Consider the following 23,038-nt stretch of genomic DNA (forward strand, 5'->3'; position numbering starts at 1 on the left):
CCACCGAGGCCACTGGTGGGGGCTCACACTGCACTGCTGTGGCTTCTTGACACCCAGGAAGCTCGGTGTCACTTTCTCAATCAGGGAGAAGCCAGCTTTAGCTCTGTCTTTCCTCCCACTACCTCACTTTCCTGCTGTTTCACATCAAGGTACCATCTTCCCCCGAGGGTGGGTGAGGTGAGACAGGAAAAGAGCGGCAGCTGGAGTCAATTCTGCCAAGTAGGAAAGGTGCTTAGAAGGCTGGTGGGAGGAAGTGGTTCATTATCTGGTCAACGGAGGGCTGCAGGGGAGAGGGTTTCTGCCTCCCTCTCAGCTCCCCCATCACCTCCATCCGGGAAGACAACCAATGGAAGCAGCATCTGTGCAAACCTGTCAAAGAGAGAAACAGCCTGGCTACACCCAGAGCCGAGCTTCGAAAGCGTGACCAGGATCGTACACACCAAACATCACCTGAGTCACAAGGTTCACAAGTCCACGTCTTACTAAGAGCCAAAATCTGTGCAAAGGACCATGCATGTCCACATTCGTAAAAACAAAACAAGTGTTTTGTGCAGAAGCAGTGACTGCAAGGAAATGTTCTGGGCATGTTTCTCAAAGTATGTTCCACAGGACATTAGCAATGTCCCTGCTCCCTTGGATTTAATAGGAGAACGAACTTCCACCATTTACTGAGCGCCTACTGTGACCTGGGCATTGCACCAAGTACTTGCCATGTGCTACGTGATGGGATACAATCCTCACACCAACCCCAAGAAGCACGATCCTCATACTACTAAGTAATAATTGTTGTTGTGTGCTGTTGAGTCGATTCTGGCTCACAGTAACCCTATGGGACAGAGTAGAACTGCCCCACAAGGTTTCCTAGGTTGTAATCTTTACGGAAGCACATTGCTAGGTCTTTCTCCTTTGGAGTGTCTGGGTGGGTTTGAACCGCCAACCTTCTAGTCAGCAGCCAAGCGCTTAACCACTGTGCCACTAGGGCTCCTTACAATAATAATAATTGTTGTTGTTGTTAGGTGCTGTCTAGTCAGTTCCAACTTACAGCAACTCTATGCACAATAGAATCAAGCACTGCCCAGTCTAACACCATCCCGTAATTGTTGCCATATTTGAAATTATTGTTGCAGCTGCCGTGTCAATCCATCTCGTTGAGGGTCTTCCTCTTTTTCACTGGCCCTCTACTTTACCAAGCATGATGTCCTTCTCCCTCCGGATAACATGTCCAAAGTACGTGAGACGAAGTCTTGCTATCCTCGCTTCTAAGGAGCATTCTGGCTGTTCCTTCCAAGACAGACTTATTCGTTCTTTTGGAAGTTCATGGTATATTCAATATTCTTCACCAACATCACAATTCAAAGGCATCAATTCTTCTTCAGTCTTCCTTATTCACTGTGTAGCATATGAGGCGACTGAAAATACCACGGCTTGGGTCAGGCACACCTTAGTTTCTGAAGTGACATTTTTGCTTTTTAACACTTCAAAGAGGTCTTTTGCAGCAGATTTGCCCATTGCAATACATCGTTTGATTTCTTGACTGCTGCTTCCATGGGCGTTGATTGTACATCCAAGTAAAATGAAATCCCTGATAACTTCAATCTTTTCTCCATTTATCATGATGTCGCTTATTGGTCTAGTTGTGAGGATTTTTGTTTTCTTTAGATTAAGATGTAATAATAATAGCTACCGCTTATTCAGAACTTACTGCATACTGAAGCTATGAGAAACACTTTGCATACCACAACCCGTGAAGCACCAGGAACATGTCCACGGTCACCCCCCTACAGAGCACAGAGCTGGACGGCCACACCGGACCTTGGACTCCAGAGCTCCCCCTGCTCTTATAAGGCAGTGACTAGAATATGGACTCTGGGCTCAGAGTCCCTGAGTTTGAGTCCTGCTTTCACCATTTATCAGCTGGGGAGCTTTGGGCAAGTGACTTAGCTGATCAATGCCTCAGTTTCCTCATCTATAAAATGGCAATAAAAAACACTGCCTCCATAGGGTCGCTAGGAGGGTAAGAGGGATCCACAGGAGAAAAGACTTGGTGATCTGCTTCCATAAAGGTTACAGCCTAGGAAACCCTATGGGCAGTTCCACTCTGTCACTTGGGGTCGCTATGAGTCGGAATCGACTCGACAGCAAACAACAAAGTGCTCAGACCGGAGCCTGGCTTATAGGGAGGGCTCAATAAATCTGAAAGACTTGACTTCTGTGTGTAGTGTTATTATTATACAACTCCACCTCAGACAGCAGACCTTTGCGGAGCTTCTCACGTGCTAATGCCCCCGAGACGCTCCAAGGAGGGGACCTGAATGAGCACCTCCCCAAATCCCCGGGGCCACAGCCTCTTAGTGGGGGGCAGCTATTGCGTGGCAGAACATCTCCGGAGGCCAGGGCTCCACAGGGCACACTTAGGAAAAGGGCTAGCAGTTACCAGCAGCCATCTAGTTGATTCCGACTCATGGCGAGCCTGTGTCTGTCAGACTAGAACTGTGCTCCATAGGGTTTTCAATAGCTGTGACCTGTTGGAAATAGATCACCAGGCCCTTCTTTGTAGGCACCTATGGGTGGACTCGAACCGCCAACCTCTTGATTAACAGTTAAGCGCATTAACCATTTGCACCACCCAGGAACTCCTAGAAGAAGGGTATTTTATATTTATAAACAAACCAAAAGTCCTCTGAACAACAAAACAACGTGGCAGCATCCCCCACTGACGGCTGGATAACCAACCACACCTGCCAAGCTCGGATGTCCCCAGGGTCCAGGCAGCTCCTGGGACGTGGTCCTGAGCTGCCCACCCAGCCAATCCCCACACCTCTGCACGGTTACATCAAGGGCTCGGGCTTCTGTGAGTGCTCTGTCCCTGTCCTCCCCAGCCCTGCCCCTCCAGGGTCACCCACCGCGCTGCGTCTGCACCTGCCCCAGGTACCCTTGTCATCAGAGTAGATGGAAGTGCTCAGAAGGGCTTTGAAGGAGTTTACGGCTATCTCCCTGCAGCCTCTGCTATTTGATTTTTATTTCTTTTAATCTCTGATCATCTGAAAGTAATTTATCTTAGAGCTTGTTAGGGCCCCTTATTTCTTAATGCCTTTGAAGACTGTCAGGACACAGCAGTGGGAACGGGTACTGGCAGAAGGGTGGGCTCTTAGCACTCATTTGTTTCTTCTTCCAAACCTCTGTCCTAAGCTGGGGATGAAAGCCCAAACTGACCCAGCAAACTTATGAGTGGAGGCTGAAGAGTTCCCGGCAGAGGCCACAAGTGTGAGAGACCTAGGCCGTAATGATAGGGAAACAGCCCGGCCCTCAGAGTTCATTTGCTACGATGGGACAGGCCTTCACAGCAACGTCGAGCCCTTTAAAGCAGGGGTGGCATGGCAAGAGACACTTGTCATGGCCTGGGTCACAAGCCGAGGCCTGAGTGGGCTCCCCTTGGGCAAGCCTCCCTTGGGTAGCCCTCAGAGGCACCTGCCTGGCCCTCACAGGCACTGGAGAGCCGTCAAATCTACCAAAAACCAAACCCATTGCCATCGAGTCCACTCCAACTCACAGCGACCCTACAGGACAGAGGAGAACTGCCCCACAGGGTTTCCAAGGAGCAGCTGATGGATTTGAACTGCTGGCCTTTTGGTTAGCAGCCAAGCTCTTAACCACTGTGCCAGCAGGGCGCTGTCAAATCTCCAACGAGCATTAAATAGTGAAGAAGGTCTGCCTTGGGCACTGTGCTCTTTTAAAGAACGATCTACACAGGATCAAATTGACAACAGCAACTTGAAAGGCTGGCTAGGAAGCGTAGGGGCAGTCAGTTTATGTTGATGGCAGAAGAACAATTCAAAAGAGGAGGGTGAGAATGGTTGCACCACTTCAAGAATGTAATCAATGTCACTGAATTGTATGTGTACGAATTGTTGAATTGGTGTATGTTCAACAACAACAAAACTAAATAATTTTAAAAAAACCTACAATGAGCAGTGGTGGAGAATATCAAATCTCTCCCCCCACACATACATAACTGCTACATAAGTAAGTGTACATATAAAATATCTGACATCAAGTTAAAAAAAAAATGAAGGTAGGAGACTCCACTCCAAACTCTTTCTCAGGAATTAAAGGCTCTCCTCCGTGGATTCCCTCATTCATTCCCCAAAGTTTCAGGGCCCAATTCTGTTCCAGAAGTCCCTTGGTGATGCAAATGGTTATCCACTCGGCTGCTAAACAAAAGGTTGGAGGTTGAAGTCTACCCAGAGGTGCCTCAGAAGAAAGGCCTGGCAATCTACTTCCATTAGATCAAAATCAGCTATTGGAAACCTGATGGCGCACAGTTCTACTCTATATGGGGTTGCCATGAGTCAGACTTGACTCAATAGCAGCTGTTCTTTTCTTTTTTTTTTTAAATTATGTGCCAGGCACTGTGCTAAAGACAAGGATGTGAGCTACTGGCCCTGCCCTCAAGGAGCTGATAAGTGAGTCAGGACAGATATGCCAGCACCCAGAGCACGTGCCATTGCAGGACACGTGCACAAAGCGTGGCACAGAACAGGGGACGTGAGATTGTGACTGATCCGAACAAGGTAGGAAAGAGCCAGCAATCTGCTCAGGCTAGGATCATCACCCGAGCTTCCTTCCCATTGACCACAACTCTGTTTCGCCCGCCATGTGCCTTCCACACAGCATCCTGGTTTATGAGGCTGCTTTATACAAAGGACTCGGGTAGCCTGAGGTCTTTGGTGCTGTGGATCAGCCCCAAACAGGGCAACCCAGAAACATACCTGTTGTTGTTGTTATTAGGTGCCACCGAGTTGGCTCACATCATTGTGGAAACTGACAAGTCCAAAATCTACAGAGCGGGCTGACTGGAAACTCAGGGAGGATGTCTGTGTTACAGTCTTGAGGTACAATTTCTTCTCCTTGAGGAACTTTAGTTTTTGCTCTTAAGGCCCTCAACTGATTGGACGAGGCCCACCCACATTCTCAGAGTAATCTCCTTAGAGTTAAGTGACGGTAAATGTTAATCCCATGTAAATACCCTTATAACAACATCTGAACTAGTGTTTGACCAAACAGTTGGGCACCATAGCCATTGACACATAAAATTAAGTGTAAGAGAGGGTAAGTGAGGTCAACCAGAAGTGCCCTCTCCCTCCCAGAGAGGGGCAGGTGGAAGTAAAGAAAGACTTCCTGGAGGAGGGATTCTGAGTTTGGTGAGTAAGATCTGGCACCAGGAAGGAGGCTGACGAGGAAATTCCCAGCAGAGTAGACAGCACAAACCAAGCGAAGCCTTCCATGTACAACAGAACAAAACACTGGCCGACCCTGCGCCATCCTCACAATTGTTGTTATGCTTGAGCCCATTGTTGGAGCCACTGTGTCCATCCATCTCATTGAGGGTCTTCTTCTTTTTCACTGACCCTCTACTTTACCAAGCATGATGTCCTTCTCCAGGGACTGGTTCTGCCTGATAACATGTCCAAAATATGTGAGACATAGTCTCTCCATCCTTGCTTCTAAGGAACATTCTTGCTGTACTTCTTCCAAGACAGATTTGTTCATTCTTTTGGCAGTCCATGGTATATTCAATATTCTTCACCAACACCATAATTCAAAGCCGTGAATTCTTTGGTCTTCCAAAGAAACACACTTACTTATGATCAAATAAGAAAAGACCATATTGTTGTAGCTCTTGGAAAGAAAAAAGGTTATATCCGACCACTTCAGTTAAATGACACTGTCTTCCACTTTAAAAAAAAAAAAAAAATCCTGACCAAGTGGATGCATTCATTTCCAGAAAGATATTGGGAATAGTTTCCTTTCATTTCTCCGTGCTTTGTGGACAATATATTATTTTACCTTATTTCTAGCAAGTACATTTAATTTTTTTTTTTAATGTATGTATGTTTATAGCCAAAAACAGACTAGGCACTTCTCAAAGACAGCGGCCAAGTATGAATTTAAGACCTGTCATCAGATACCACCACACCACTATGACTATTCCTCCTCCTTCCAGAAAGAAGGCAGAGCTGCCTGTCTGGCTTTTATTAGGTGCCTGGGACCATGCCATGTCCCTTACAAACACAGTCTCACTAAATTCATGAGCAGCCATGGAGATGAGGATTGTTATGCCCATCTGGAGATTTCTTTTCAATAGTTTTTATTAGAATTAAATTTTCTTAAGAGTCGTAAAAAGCTAAAACACCAAACCTATTCCTGTTGAGTCAATTCCGAATCATGGCAACCCTATGTGTTACACGGGAGAATGGCTCCATAGGGTCTTCTTGGCTGTAATCTTTACAGGAGCAGATTGCAAGGCCTTCCTTCTGCAGCACCGCTGGGTAGGTTGGAACTGCCAACGTTTAGGTGAGCAGCTGAGAGCAAACCATTTGCGCCACCCAGAGACGCGGATATTGGGGGGGGGGGATTGCTATTTTAAATTTCCTTAGTGTTTGCTTTTCATGGGAATCTGCACTGAAAGCAGGTAAATGCCAGATCACAGAACAAAATTTGAGCCTGGTTTCAACCTTTGGGTCACTGATAAGAAAACCAAGCCCCGTATCGATTCAAGAACTTGTTCCAGGTCCCAAGCTTTTCCCAGGCTAAGCGGCACGGCTCTCCCAACTCAGCAGGGCCCTTCCATGATCAGTGAGCCAGCACATCCACGATATCTTATCGGAGTGTCGCCCTTTCCGGAGAAAGCAGGGCGGGTTATTCACTTCACTCTATGGAGAAGGAAAGGAAGACATAGCTGTCTGCACCAGGGCGACAGCCGGCACAACCGGGAGCTGGAGCTGGGACTCCAAATCCCCACGAATATCCACTTGACGGCAGTGATGACCCACCAGGATCAAGAACAGTGACAGATGAAGGACAAGGGGACAGTGAAGATGACACCACTAAATATTCATGGGGGTGGCAATGAGAAATATTGGGAGCCACATGACTCTTATCTGCTTTATAATTTCCGAAAACCTTTCCAAGGAGAAGTTAACACTTCACCTCCAAGAGACGGCACACGGTACTCAGCAGACTTCACAAAGTATTAGATCGGATCCTGTGGATTTAAACACTCTGTAGTTGGGAGTTCCATCTTAGTGGACTTCCCTTGCAGACACTAAGCTCCATTTAAAGCACTGTTGACTGGGTGACAGCACCTTAATTATCAGATCAAGAGGGTCCTTGTTCAGAGGAAGTGGGTAACCTTTCTACCACATCAACATTTCCATGGTACCTTTAGCTTCATTCCATAGATAATTTACTGACTCAAAAGACAAATGTTGTCTAAGCTCAAAATACACGAACCTTGTTTTCACAATTATGCCATCTCATTCAACTGGCGATACAATCTACCTACCTGCTTCATGAAAAATACACAGAGTTTAGTACCCTAGTATCAATCTGGATGGCTTTGCTTGGTTTGTGCTGTTGACTCTGTTGGGAAATTCCTCGTAAGCTGCCTTCCTGGCGCCAAATCTTACTCATCAAACTCAGAATCCCTCCTCCAGGAAGCCTTTCTTTACCTCTGCCTGCCCCTCTCTGGGATCGGGGAGGGAGAGGGCACTTCTGGCTGACCTCACTTACCCTCTCTTACACTTAATTTTATGCGTCAATGGCTATGGTGCCGAACTGTTTGGTCAAACACTAGTTCAGATGTTGTTGTAAGGGTATTTACATGGGATTAACATTTACCGTCACTTAACTCTAAGGAGATTACCCTGAGAATGTGGGTGGGCCTCGTCCAATCAGTTGAGGGCCTTAAGAGCAAAAACTAAAGTTCCTCAAGGAGAAGAAATTGTACCTCAAGACTGTAACACAGACGTTCTGCCTAAGTTTCCAGTCAGCCCACTCTGTGGATTTTGGACTTGTCAGTCTCTACAATGACATGAGCCAATTCCTTAAAATAAATCTCTAAAAATCTTTGTCTCTGTCTGTACACACACACACACACACACACACACACACACACACACACACACACACACGCTATTAGGTGCTGTCAAGTTGGTTCTGACTCATAGCGACCCCATGTACAACGAAATGAAGCACTGCCCAGTCCTGCACCATCTTCACAACCGTCATTATGCTTGAGCTCATTGTTGCAGCCACTGTGTCAATCCATCTTGTTAAGGGTCTTCCTCTACATATATACATATATGTTGTTGTGAGCTGCTGTTGAGTCGGTCCCTGACTCATGGCAACCCCATGGACAAACTGAACAAAACGCTGCCCAGTCCTATGCTGTTCCCATTATGGGCTGCAGATAGGACCGTTGTGATCCATAGTATTTTCACTGGCTGATTTTCGGGAGTAGAGTGCCAGGCCTTTCTTCCTAGTCCATCTCAGCCTGGAAGCTCTACTAAAATCTGCTCAGCAACTAGAAACACACAAGCCTCCACTGACAAATGGGTGGTGGTTGCACACGTGGTGCACCGGCTGGGAATCAAACCTGGGTCTCCCACATAGGAGGCAAGAATTCTACCAACGAACCACCACTGCCCCAATGTGTGTGTGTGTCTGTGTGTGTGTGTGTGTCCTGTTAGTTCTGCTTCTCTGGAGAACTGTGACTAATATGCCCTCCCGCATTGCCATATGGCCAGTATGTTTACTTGTTTATGTTCCTACAAAACAAAGAGTGCCTTGAAGGCAGAGCCAGATCTTACTCTGATTTGAAATCCCGATGCATGGTACATAGAGACTGGGGCCTGCAACCCATGTCAGTGAGATTCAGAAGTAGCAGCTGCACGTTCACCTTTAACAGCACAGATAGCACCAACACAATCCTTGTCTTCAGCTGATACACACAGTTAGCTATATGACTAGTACTGTGCCAAGTTCTTCGTCTAGAGCAGTTTACAGGCAGTCCCCGACGTACAACATACTCGTGTTACAATGAACCACCCTCCCGACCACCCTTTTTTGTTTTGCTTTGTTGGTGTTTTCTTATTGCTAGTAATATGTACTACACACTATGCCGCAGCAAGTGATTTGCTGGTGTTATCATTCTCATGCCAACCCCAAAGACAAATAAAGATCAGATTTATAAAACGCAATAATAATGAAAACTAAAAAAAAATAAACTAAGGTCCTTGATTTGTGTCAGAACGGACTTAACGATGGAGTCGTGGGAATGGAACCCTGTCGTAAATCAGGAACTACCTTATTAGAATCTCCCAATATAGACACTTATAAACACACGCTCACACAAATATGTGTGAATGCATGTCTATAGATACATGTCTGTATACATGCAGGTATACTTGTGTGTGTGTACTACATTTTATATATATTTATACATATATATCTTTATTTTACAGGAAGGGCACTAGGCCTCAGAAAGGTCAAGTGACTTGCCCAAGGCCACACAGCTTGTGAGCTGCTAGATGCAGTACTGGAATCCAGGTATCTCTAACTCCAGAGTACTATGCTCTTACCTAACCACTTTACCCAAAACCCTCAATTCAAACTGCTAGGGCGTTCGTGGTTCTTCACGCCAGAAAACAGGGGTAGCCCAGCAAGTGTCTGGAGCCTCATTTTGTGCTGTCTGAAGCATCGAGCAGAACACGGCAACAAAGAGCCACACCTGGGGCCAGGCCTGCTCAAATCACTCTCAGGTATCAGCCTCCTGAGTTAGAGCAGAACTTGCAAAAATCAACATTCATTCATTGTGTGGCATGATCGCCCAAGAAACAAAGAAATATTACCATCGTGAATATTAATTTGATTACGTATCTTGAATTAACATATCACTATTTTTCCTAAATAAAAGTGCGTCACAGACACTGGCTCACAGAGAGTTTACTATAAATAACATCGTAATAGTATCACGAGAGTGGTGATCAACACGTACCGACTGCCATGAACCGAACACTGAGCTGGCACTTGTCATGCAGTATCTAATTCAACCTCCAGCAACCTTTAGGGGCAGCTGTAATTATCATCTCTGTTGTTAATAATTCTTTAAAACGTCATGTAAGAACTCTTTGCTTGATTTCTACTCTGGAGACCTTTACTCTCTAGATTTTCTACGATCCTGAAGAATTTGCATAGAAAGCAAATTCATTCCATCTCATCTTTTTTTCGAGGCACTGGAGAATCTCCCTGTGAAAGGAACACTGGGGTGCACGAGGCCTTCTGGAAAGTGAAGAGGGGTGGGCTTAGTGAGAAGGGCCTCTCTGTCTTTTCAGGTTCACCCCTCAGCTGTATCTGCAGCCGGGACACCTCGATCTGCAAGTATCTGAGAAAGCGACGCGCGCCCAGGGGAAACAGGCTGCCGCTGGGGCTTGCTACTTACCAGCTCTGTGTGAACTTTAAGATGTGCCTGCAGCTTGTATTTATCTGGAGTCGAGTAGTCACAGCCGTCAGTGGGACACTTCAGCAAGATGTTACTGTGTTTCTGAATTACGTGGCGTTTAAGGCAGTTTTTGGTGATGGAAGAATAATGACACTGTGAGCAATAATACAGATGCTCTCGGGTGTGGGTGCGGACATGCATGTCGAAGTGCACTTGGTACCAAAAAAGTTTGCCTAAAAAAATAGTTTCACGTCAGAACAAGGAAGTTTCCTTCACACTGAATTTGATTTGTTTTTTTTGATTATTTTTTAACTACTGTATTTCTCTCCCTCAAGTGTGTGTCCTGGTCACCCTTTACATTTTCCACCACATCTCTGTCTGGAAATGACTTTTCACAGGTGGGAGACTTACTGCAAATATTAAGGGTGCTACTATTTTTGCATGAGGTCAGAGCTAGGGAAGGACAAACCAGTGTTGACTGAGGGCCAAGTAGGTGCCAATTGCTGTTACGCACATGCGTGGATCACAGAGTCTCTAAGCTCTGCTGACTGCTGGACACATGGTCCAGAGCTGGGCCGTCCTCTCCTGCACCACCAGCTCCCTGGGAGTTTCAGAAGCCAAACTTTCTCTGTAACTCTGCGGCGGTATAGTCAGGGCCTCCCTACACGGAGCTGCAGCCACGTTAGCAGGCTCTGCTCACCCAGAACAAGGCCACAGCTTAACGCTACTTTAAATGTGTCACGTGCCCAAAGACGACTCTTCGCGGTTAAAGTTCCGAGGGGGTGGGAACACACCTCCGCGTGAACGCCTGGCCAAGCCAGCCCACTTAACTGAGCTGTCATCGAGGTGGCCTTCCAAAAGACCAGGCACTAAACTGCACCGCGGGCGGGCCCCCACTCCTGTCTGCATGTGGAGGAGGACAGCTCACTCTGAAGGTGTCTTTGCAAAGAGACACGAGCTCAAAGCACACCCAGGTGACGCCGAGCACAATGGCAGGGGCTCGGGGTGCCAGGAAGGAGAAGGCCCGCCAGCCGCTCGCCCGCCCGGCACCACCCTCCTTACCACAGTATTCACACTCCAGGTCTCCGTACACCTTCCGGATCCTCTCACACAGGCCGGTGTTCATCTGCTTCTTCTGTAAACTGTTTAGGATCTTCATGAAGGGGGTAACGTCACTTTGGGGCTCTGAGGCAGGTTTGCAGGAGTCGGGCTGGCAGATGATGGCATCCCCACCACCCGCCACGGGAGGAAGAAGTTCAGAGGCCTCAGCTGGGCCTGACCTGAGATACCCACTAGGGTCTGGGCTGGTGGGTGGGAGGGCAGCAGTGTCCTGCCCTTCGCACGGAGGGCTCTCTGCATCCTGGGGCTCCTGGTGCGGGCTAGCGCCTTTGTCCTTAGACAGCAGTAGTGCGATCCCTTCGTCCTGAGTTTGGGTTGGGTCTCCATGCTGGGGGTCCACGGTCTTTTCAGGCACGGCGTGAGCCTCAGCAGTGGAGGAGGTATTGTTTTTCAAGAGAAAGTCATCGGAAACCACCGCAGGTGACGGAAGGGCCGATGAGACCACAGTGGCTCCCAGCTCGCAGGGGGGCAGGGCGGCACCTTCGGCCGGAGGGGTAGCTGAGTGCTCGGCCGGGGCAGGGATTTCCACAGGGGCCTCCGGCTCCTTCTGGCCCTCCTCAGGCCGAGGATCTGCAGGACAGGCCGCCTCTTTGGGGGCATTCACCCCCTGGAACACCAACTCCTCTTCTGCCAGCTGCAGCTGGTCCCCCAAGGCTTCCTGGTGGATGTCCCCTCCAGGCTCCAGCAGGCAGAAGCTCTGGTTGACGGAGCTGTGGAAGACGGCGGCCTCCTCGGCAGCCCCGTGCGCCTCTTTGATGTGGGCACGCAGCCTGACAGAGCTGACGAACTTCTTGAGGCACACAGCGCAGACATAGACGAACGGGTGCTTCCGGATGTGCAGCTCCAGCGCCTGGTACTTGGTGGCGCCGTGGCCGCACAGCTCACAGGCGAAGGGCCACTGGTCACCGTGCACCAGCATGTGGCGGTCGCGATCCAGCTCGTTCTTGAACTTGCGCTCGCAGATGTGGCAGTCGTAGAGCAGCTGCCGCTTGCCCTCCCTGGTCATCAGGCAGAGCTTGTCCAAGGCCTCCTTGACCTTCTGGTCCTGCGGGTCGTGCGCGTCCCTGATGTGCTTGATGAGGTTCTTGACGTCCGAGTACTTTTTCTTGCAGAAGCGGCAGTGCTGCTTGATCTTCTTGTGCACCCGCTCGATGTGCACCTTGAGGTGGCCCTTGCTCAGGCAAGTGAAGGAGCAGTAGTCGCAGGCGAACTTCTCCCCCGTGTGCTTGCGCAGGTGCACGTTGAGGTTGGCCTTGATGGCGCTGGCGTAGCTGCACTGGGAGCACTTGTAGGGCTTCTCATTGGTGTGGATCCGCAGGTGTGCCTGCAGAGAGTGCTTGAACTTGAAGACCTTGTTGCAGTACTCACACGTGAAGATCTTGAGCTGAGTGGGGCCTAGCCTGGGAAGAGATGACAGCAGTTACATTGGGACACCTTGCACCTTCTTAAATTCTTGTTGAGAACTTGCTTTTGAGAAGCCAAACACCAAGGGCTGAACAGTGAACACAAGGAGACTGAGGATAGGTGGGTGCGGTCATTCATTCCTTCAACAAGCAGGACCTCAGGCCCAGTAGGAATGAGGCACACACAGAGACGAAAGAGGGGGTCCTTGTCCCTGAGGAGCTCACAGCATGCAGGAGGGTTGACAGGACCACAGTGGGTGCATTACAGTGTGTAAGTGTCACAGGACAGGTGCAGGGTGAGAAGAGAAAGAGCCCTCTGACCTGGATTAAAGGGAGCCCTGGTGGCAGAGTGGTTAAACGCTTAGTTGCTAACCAAAAGGTTGGCGATTCAAACCCACCAGCTGTTCTGCAGGAGAAACGACCTGGTGATCTGCTCATGTAAAGATTACAGCCTAGGAAACCCTACAGGCTTGCTATAAACCAAAAAAACCAAACCTGTTGCCGTTGAGTCAGTTCCAACTCACAGCTACCCTAAAGGACAGTGTAGAACTGCCCCGTAGGGTTTCTGAGGAGCAGCTGGTGGATTTGAACTACCAGCCTTTTGGTTAGCAGCCAAGCTGTCAACCACTGCACCACCAGGGCTCCATCGGGTTGCTATAGGGTTGCTATGAGCGGAATCAAGTCGACGGCCCACAACAACAACCTGGACTAAGGTAGTTGAGAAAACCTGTTGAAGAGGAGCTGTCTGAGTTGAGGTTCAAAGAACAAGAAAGAGGGGCCCAGAGAAGGAGGAGGGAAGAGGGGCGCGCCATTCACCACCTGCACGGCACTAACTAGCTGACCCCCGGAGCGGGCCTGCGCGTACCCGGCGGATTTGGAAAGGACCAGTCGTAACGGAACGGACTCTGTCTGCTTCGACACTGACCCAAGCTGGTCACGTCTGCTCCAGAGCTTCAACGACTCCCACCTGGCTTCTCAATCAAATGGCTGTTGATTCCCTCTGTGCAAGCCTCCACGTGAGGGCCAGCCACCAGTGGACACCCCAGCCCTTCTCCACGTCCTCGCTTCTCCCCAGTGGAGGAGAAGTGACGAGTCTGATGGGGGAGTCTGGCACGGGACCTCGCATTCACAGCCGGGCCCCTCTCTCATGAGGATGTGCCTGCTGTGGGGAACATGTGGCACAGGAAGCGCTCTGCCGGTGGGCACCCGTGAGCCAGCCAGCAGCAGGCGAGGGCTGCGGATGCAGGGTGGCCAGGCTGTCTACCTAGACAACAGTGGGTAGTTCACTGCTGACTTGCACCAAGCTATTTTCTCCCACTGCTGAATCTCTGTCTTCCCCTCCTCCATCTCAGCTGGTCCAGAACTCAGACAGGGAAAAGAAGATTGTTGCTCATCAACCTCGTCCACGATTTATTAATAAATGATTGGCATTTGTTACCCATTGCCCTCAAGTCAATTCTGATTCATAGCGACCCTACGGAACAGAGAAAAAGTGCCCCATAGAGTTTCCAAGGAGCAGCTGGTGGATTCAAACTGCCAGCCTTTTGGTAAGCAGACAAGCTCTTAACCACTGCACCACCAGGGCTCCCAGTATTTATTAACACCTGTCAGTCTGTCTCAGGCACCATGTTAGACTTTGTGTACATGGTACAGAAGAAAAGCATGGCCTGCCTCATGCAGCCCTTCTCCTTCAACGAGGCAACGTGGACTCTGACTGAGACGTAATAGTAACAACTAACAATTGTTGAGAATTTACAACATGCCAAATCGTACGCTCAGTATTTAATCCCAGCCCTATTACTAGACTCATTTTACAGATGAGAAAACTGAGCTTTTGCCTAAGTCATATGCTTAGTTAAGTGGTGAAGCCAGGATTTGAACCCAAGCAGACTGTCTGACTCTAGAGCCTGGGCTCCACAGGGTTTTCAATGGCTGATTTTTTAGAAGATCACCAGGCCTTTCTTCCACAGAACCCCTGGGCAGATTCAAACCACCACCCTTTCAGTTAGCAGTCGAGTGCTTAACCATTCGCACCACTACTAACCGAAATGTTGGTAGTTCAAACCCACCCAGCAGCACCTCGGAAGAAAGGCCTGGCGATTTGCTTCTGAAAAGTCACAGCCTTGAAAACTGTATGCAGCACAGCTGTACTCTCACACGTGGATCCCCATGAGTCCGAATCGACTCGACAGCGACTGGTCTGGTGTTGTTTGTTTGTCTGTGGAGCCTGGGCATTTATCCTCATCTCTACACCACCTGAAAACGCTGAGGTACATCCATTGCCTCCCCAGTGTGGCCATACACACGGAGAAGGCTCCCTGTATGGAGCTTCCATTGCTGTTGGAATGGTCAAGCCTTATTTCTGAAATCAGCAAATGATGGTCAGCAAAGCACTACAGAGGGGACACAGGAAAATCACTCTTCTCTTTGACCAAGCACAACGTGCAGCGGGGCCAGGAGTTGGCGGAGGAGACAGAGTGACAGGTGAGACTCCTGTCCTGCCCTAACAGCTCCCTCCAGACAGTGTGCCGGGGTTATCCAAAAAGGACCTTAGAAACCCTGAGAATCAGTGTAATTCATTGTGTATGACTAATGTGCACACTCCAAGTGTAAGGTCTGTAATTATGAAACCAGCCATACAACTACGCTTGATCAGCACAGGTTGCCTTGTCTTTAAACTAAAAATATTTAAATGGATAGCATTCTACAAAGGGTACAATTCACATGATGTAATTAAAATTTTCAAATATGAAAGTGACTAGTAGGCTTGCACGCTAAACTCAAGGCTAATTTAAGGAAACTCATCTCAATCGTTCTCAAATGACAAAGATGTCCGGAAGGCGATATATTTTATCGGCACAAAGAACACCTTAGGAAGAAACCCTGGACTCGTAACAGTATTTCTCCTTCAAGATCCCAATGGTCTCACGAGAGCCTTTTGCTCCGATTTTTTGTATTATTAGACAAATAGCTGGTAGGACCCTTGGTGGCCCACTTCACGCCCGGGGCAGTGAGTCTGATGAAGATGCTCAGCAGCCCACGTTTGAAACTCCAGGACCAGCCACTATGACTGAGCCGATGCAGATGTAATGCTATTAAATGACTTGATTCCCAACGTTCCCTATTCAGCGAAGAGAGGCACTCTCACCCACTGTGTTTCAGAAAGCAATCTAGCAGAGCTTTAAAAGGTCACACCCCTTAATCCAGTTATTATGCTGCTGGGAATCTAACTGAAAGAAAGGGTACAAAATCCAGGGCAAGGTGTTCATGCACCATTCTGCACAATAGTGAGGAATCGGAAGCTGCCTGGAGGTCCCAGCATAGGGAACCAGTTTGCCCATTTATTTTTTTCACTCGTTCATTCATTCCAAACAGTATTACAGGCACTGAAGACACAACAGGGAGCAAGCACAGGCCCGGCTCTCACGGCGCTCAGCTGCCAGCGGGAAGGGGGACGGCAGCCTGTTGGTGGTGTTAGCTGCCGTCAAGTTGGCCCCCGACTCACGGCAAACCATGCACAACAGGATCGAACCCTTGCAATCCATTTTTGGAAATAGATCACCAGGCCTTTCTTCCTAGTCTGTCTTAGTATCATAGCAACATGCAAGTCTGCACCGATAGAAGGGTGATGGCTATGCCTGGGATGCATTTGGCCGGAAATCAAACCCGGGTCTCCCATATAGAAGGTATTACGGACTGAATTGTATCCCTAAAAAATATGTGTTGTAAATCCTAACCCCTTAACCTGTGGTTGGAAACGCTAGTGGCGTCTGGTTAAGAGCTATGGTTGCTAACCAAAAGGTCAGCAGTTCGAATCCACCAGGTGCTCTGCTCTGTCCTATAGGGGTGCTATGAGTCGGAACTGACTTGCCGGCAACAGCTTTGGTTTTGGTTTTGTTTTTTTTATACCTGTGGTTATAATTCCACGTGGGAATGTGTTTTCTTGTTAATGAGGAAGTATTAGCGTTGGGTGTGTCTTAAATCATCCTCTATTGAGATATAAAAGAGCAGATTAAGCAGCAAGCAAGCACAAACGGAGGGGAAGATACATGACTGCCAAGGAACCCAGGAACAGATGCTGAAAAGAGACAAGGACCTTCCCCCAGAGCAGACAGAGAGAGCCTTCCCCTAAAGCCGGCGTCCTGAATTCAGACTTCTAAACTGAGAAGATAAATTTCTGTTCGTTAAAACCACTCACTTGTGGTACTTCTATGATAGCAGCACTAGATAACTAGGAAAAGAAGCCCTGGTGGTGCAGTGGTTTAAGCTCTCAGCTGGTAACCAAAGTGTCAGAGGTTCAAACTCACCTGCTGTTTCACAAGAGAAAGATATAGCAGTCTGCTTTCATAAAGACTACAGCCTCGGAAACCTACGGCGGCAGTTCTACTCTGTCCTAGAGGGTCGCCATGAGTCAGAATCGACTTGACAGCAGTGGGTAGATAACTAGGGGAGAAGGCAAGAATCCTACCACTGAACCACCACTGCCCCAGAGGCACCGGCCTAGTAACCATAAAACAGTGACCATCGGGTGCTGAGAAGGAGAGGGCTGAGAGCCTGGGTGACAGTAGGGGGCCCTGGTCCAGACTGGAGGCCTCCCTCAGGCCTCCATACTTGGGCCAGCGGATGAGGCAGGAACAGAAGGTAACCGGGAAGCATGCCAGGGAGAGGGAAGGCACCTGAAAGAGGAGAGCAGGGAAGTGAAGCAAGGCCAGTGGGGCAACCACAGAGAACAGGGGGAATGGGAGTGGGGAAAAAGGCTGGAGAGGCAGCACGCCTGTTAGGCCCCGTTCTCCTAGGAGCAATGTGAAGCCTCAGAGGGTAACAGTCAGATGGGCCTTTCAGAAAGCTCTCATCGGCTGCCGTGCTGAGAGTTCAGCAGATTGCAGGACACCCTCATGGTGTTACAGCATGTCGGTTTGTGACTGATTTGAGAAACAAAGGAAAATAAGCATAATGCGATTACATTTTGAAGGCAAGATACAAAATAGCATAGAAAAGATAAACTCAGTTTTACAAAACATATGCACTAAAAAAAAGGCTGGAGGGAACTACATTAAAAATATTAATGGTGATTATATGGATAATGTGACAAATGGTGTTTCTGAGTCTGGGATGAGATCACCCATGATTTTCTCCTTACAGTTTTCCGGTTTTCCCAAATTCTCTATATAATAGTTGTGTATTGTATTGGTTTTAAGAAAAAAAATAATATTACCTAAAAGATTTTTCTATGTTGTGCAAAGCAAAATCCTCATGCAAAAAATATGTCTCTTTCATAACTCATTTATAATTTACACATAAATATTCATGGGATGCACAACAAGAAGAACACAGCCTAGATCTGCTGATTAAACACTAAGTACATTTACCTGTGACTAGATTAGCATTTAGCTGAGTCCCTCCCCAGGAGACCCTGACGTATTGTGAAGATACGCAGGAAAGGTCTATGAATCAACCTGACACAGGCAGATCCTGAGACGTCTATTCGATTACAGATTTGCCCCGAAAGTGAGTATTTTTACAACTTCCGCAATAAATTCTGCTGGTCACGTTTACAAGAAGAGAAGAGTCAGGTTACTAATTACTGAAGCATCCCCCACGTGCTATTAGAATATAATTTAATGAGAGCCCAACATGTGACAGCCGCTTTACATGTAGTCTACCATTTATTCTCGCCTCTAAGCTACATCAGATTCTATGAGACCATGTTATGGCTGATGTAAGCGAGGCTCAGAGACAAAATGATTTGTGTCAAGTTTGAAAAGAGTGAAGCCTTCGTCAGGATGGGCTCTGTCTTAGCACCAGTGCCTAGCACGTCACAGGTGCCCCACCTGTTGAGTGAACTCAAGTAGGAGAGCCAAAAGCCAGCCCAGGTCTGTTAGATGCTGAAGATTATGCTCTCATAAAGAACACCTCACTTTCCATACCCTATGGTGGCAGTTCTACTCTATCCTATCGGGTCACTATGAGTTGGAATCATCTCCATGGAAGTGGGTTTTCTGAACAGCTTCTGAAAAATAATGTGACCGGGTCCCCGGAATAAAGATATTCTAATATATTCAAAAAAAAAAAAAGAACACTTCACTTTCCTCTTCCAGAACTAGCAGGAAACCATTTGCCTGGTACTTCCTTTACCTTCCTTTCAGCTGGGAAAAATGGTTTCAGACTTCAGGCGATCAGGGTTTAATAACCTACTGCAGCAGGTATATACCACAGCCAAAGACTGAGAACCCGGGGAGGCTGTGGAGAAATAGACCCTCTCAATCACTATCGATGGAGTGTTAACCTGTCCGGTGTTATGTGGAGGTCAGTTTTTTATGTCCGTTAAAATTTTGAGCACTCACACCCTTTGATACAGCAGTTTCACCTTCAAACAATCCATCTCACATAAAATCTTGAAGAAGTATGGAAAGTGCATCACTGATGATAGAGAAAACTGGTTCATGAACTACAGGACCATTACGGAACAGCAAACACTGACTTTCAAACATGCACTGGAAATGGAAAATTCTCAAGGTGTACTAAGTTAAAAAAAATCACTTGTCAACAGTGTATTTGGTATTTCATTTTGGAAAAAATAACAATGAAATTGAAGCAATATATGTTAGCATATCACAAAAAAAAAATCTGGAAGCATATGATCCAATCTGTCAATAGAAGTTACCTCTGACAGGAATAATTATGGGGTACTTAAACTCTACATCATATGGGATATTAGAACCTTCTACAACATGCTTGTATTGCTTCTGAATATAGGGTTTGTGAAAAATACAGAACTGTTTTCATTATAATATGGAAAAACTGAGACAACAAATGTCTGGTGCAGCTGTAAACAGGAAATTCGTGAAGCAAAGCCCTGTTCACACTTGCTACACCAGTTCACACTTTCTTACAAGGTCAAACATATTCTCGCTTTAAGTAAAATGCTCTACCGTCATTAAACCATTTGGTGCTTGGTTCCACAAGAATGTTGATCTGTCACATATTTCACAGCACAACTCAGACTCAACCAACACACCAATGGCTGCAATGGAGGTTAACTCTCAGGTTACATCAAGAACCCCATCTCCTTTACAGACAAATCTGTACACTGAGTCCTGATAGACCAATGTGCTGGGCCCTCTTCCCTCCGTGGAGGTCACTGGTGTTCAGCCTTTGGAGTTTCATGGAATAAAACCCTTTACCTGCTTGACTTCATCGGTTGCTCATATGGCGTCTGCTGGATGGCGTACTCCTGGTACCCTCTGCGATGCGCCAGGTCTGCCACAGTGGTCTCGGGGTTCGCTGCCTCTGTTTCCGGGGGCCCTGCTTCCACTGGAACAATCTTGGTAGCACCTGACATGGATACACAATGCACTGCTTGTTAAAGAGGCTCCACGAGGGGGCGCTGATCCCACCCCAAGGAGGGGCCATTCTGGGGGGTGTACTTCTTTACTGTACAGTACTATGCAAGCTATTAGTTTTCTTTCAGTTCACACATGTAACTTCCTTCTCTCTGTGTGTCTGTAGGGGGCATTTTTCTAATACTCTGCCAAAATGTATTCTTGGCCTACATTTTCAGTTTACCTGCTTATGTTATACACACACACATACATCTATATACACAACATTTGTGTAGATTAGTTACTTGGAAAATTTTATATAGGACCACATGTGTTTCAGTGAATTTAAAACTATGTTAAGTAATATGGAAAAAAAAAAACAAACCTGTTGCTGTCAAGTCAATTCCGACTCATAGTGACCCTACAGGACAGAGTAGAACTGCCCATAGGGTTTTCAAGGAGCGGCTGGTAGATTCAAAATGCTGACCTTTTGGTTAGCAGCCAAGCTCTTAACCACTGCGTCACCAGGGCTCCAAGTTGTATGGAAGAGTATAATAAACTGTGAACTGGAATTTAAGCCACCTGGAGTCCCACCCCAAACATGCCACTAGCTTAACATCTCTGCATCTCCATTTCCACCTGATGAAATGAGGGTTTGAAGCAGAAAATATCAAAGCTCACTTTTACTTCTGCAATTCTATAATATGAGATGATCAAAGACCTTTTGCAGCAGTGGACAATTCATCTGTAATGTGTACATACACGTGTGTGTGTTTTTGTGTATCCACTGCATTAGTTAAAAGGCTCCAATCTATCCCTTACTTCTGGAATAGCAAAGTAAATTAATTATACTTTTTACACCCACTTACAGAAATCTCAAAATATTACTACTAATTTTTAAGAAGAAATTGTGGAAACTTTGTCTAGAGACTATTGAGAACAGGAAATTCTCTTCTGGTATTTTCATATTGGCACTGAAAATAGATGCTTACAATTTCTATTTTCTTAAAATTCTAAACCTGACTTTTTAAATTTTATCTGACAGCTACCACATAAATGCATAGGAAAAAAATTATTATACTTTGGAGTCTACTATCATAAATTGCTTGTCTACAGTGTCCTGTTATGGATTGAATTGTGTCCCTCCAAAATACATGTTGGAATCCTAAATCCTATCCCTGTGGATGTAATCTAATTTAATGTAATATAATGTAATCAACTTCCATAATGTAATCCATCAATCAGTTGAGGTCATATCAGTGTAGGGTGTGTCCTAAACCTAAGCATTCCTGCGTTATAAAAAGAGCAGAGGAGACACAGAAGCACGCCTACACAGAAGACAGACACCATGTGATGATGAATAAGGCAGATGAATCTACAAGCTCAGGAACACCAAGGATGGCCAGCTACTAGAACCTGAAAGAGACAAAGAAGGACCTCCCCTAGATCCACACCCTGAATTCGGACTTCTAGCCTCCTGAACTGTGAGAAAATAAATTTCTGTTCTTCAAAGCCACCCACTTCAGCAGCACTAGGAGAAGTAAGCCAGGCCCCATCTTGGAAGAGACCTTTTTAAAGAAAGAGAGTAGAACATACCCATCAGCTATTTTATGAGAAAGGAGATGGAGATGGAAATTGCCAATATCATAAACATTTTATGAAACCCACTAAAAATACAAAAGAGAAGTTAGGCGGAGGGAAAATAAGTCGCAGGGTTTTAGAGAAGCAGCCTGGCTGAGCGGCGTCCACAGTACCCCAGGGATGGCATGGCTGAGAGCAGGTAGGAGGAAGGAGCACACCCAGACCAGGGGCTGGTTGGGGCAGGGGGTGGCGAAGAGGAGAAACACTCTGCTCTGGCTGCTACAATAAGGGCAGGCCGTGGTCAGGAGAGGTGGGGGCGCAGAGGCAGCGGCCCTCACGACCTTTCCTTTGCTGAGGGCTTTGGGTCCTTCCTATGCGTTGCTCACAACAGCCCTGGGCAGTAAGTAGGTCTGCTGTCTTCCTGACCTAACGGGTAATCAGATGGAGAGCCCCATCAGCGAGTGCCCTGCTCAGGATCACAGGATCCAAGCCCAGTAGCCAGTCTCATACTATTACGTCAGGCTACCCTTGGTACAGACGTGCCCAAAGAGTTTCATTTCGCCACGTCCCGTTGGTTGTGGTCACCTGGAATAGCTTCATGTGCAGTTAGAACCACGCTTATGATGGGCTTCTTCACTCCAGAAAGCTGCCCAGTCTCCCTTCCCGAGGAGATTTTCTGGATTTTCTCCGTTTTCTGTGCCCGGGGTCTTTTCGAGGCCTTTTCTCGATCGTCTTCCTTATATTTTTTTTCCAGTTCAAGGTCAGACTCATTACCTAAGAAGCAAATACCAAAGATATATAAAATATCCTTTTATATCAATGATAGAATTGGAGAGCAAACATAATCCTTTATGGGCTAGTAAAGGAAATAAATACACATCTAAAAATACACATATATAATATATATATATAAATACACATACACATATATAGGAGCCCTGGCAGCACAGTGGTTAAGCGTTTGACTGCTAACCCAAAGGGTGGCAGTTCAAACCCACCAGCCACTCCATGGGAGAAAGATATGGCAATATGCTTCCATAAAGACTGCGGCCTTGGAAACTCTATGGGGCAGTTCTACTCTGTCCTGTAGGGTCATTTTGAGTTGGAATTGACTCGACAGCAATGGGTGTGTTTTATATATATAAAATCTTAGATCCACAGTACTGTGGAGACCCATCGCATCACTTCTGGGACCATCTTTGGCCTTCTGTCTTTTGTCCAATTCAACAAATATTTATGAAGCTCCTACCATAGGCCACCATCTAGGCCCGGGATAAAACAAACATTGTCTCTTGTCTTCATGAAGCCAAGAGACTTCAGCATCATTAATA

At 47.1% G+C, this 23,038-nt stretch overlaps 1 protein-coding gene across 1 annotated transcript in view; it reads right to left on the reverse strand.

Annotated features, from left to right (window-relative positions):
- ZFAT (zinc finger and AT-hook domain containing) overlaps positions 1-23,038 on the reverse strand; it is a 221,731-nt gene that overhangs the window by 117,275 nt on the left and 81,418 nt on the right. Inside the window, exons 4-7 of the mRNA XM_004373020.2 lie at positions 22,293-22,481; positions 19,989-20,139; positions 11,345-12,801; positions 10,283-10,515 (exon numbers count right to left, since the gene is read on the reverse strand). Of these exons, the coding sequence (XP_004373077.1) occupies positions 10,283-10,515; positions 11,345-12,801; positions 19,989-20,139; positions 22,293-22,481 (2,030 nt within the window). The remainder of the gene's footprint in view (positions 1-10,282; positions 10,516-11,344; positions 12,802-19,988; positions 20,140-22,292; positions 22,482-23,038) is intronic.

This window comes from Trichechus manatus, unplaced genomic scaffold (genome assembly GCF_000243295.1).
Source record: "Trichechus manatus latirostris isolate Lorelei unplaced genomic scaffold, TriManLat1.0 scaffold00022, whole genome shotgun sequence".
NCBI lineage: Eukaryota > Metazoa > Chordata > Mammalia > Sirenia > Trichechidae > Trichechus > Trichechus manatus.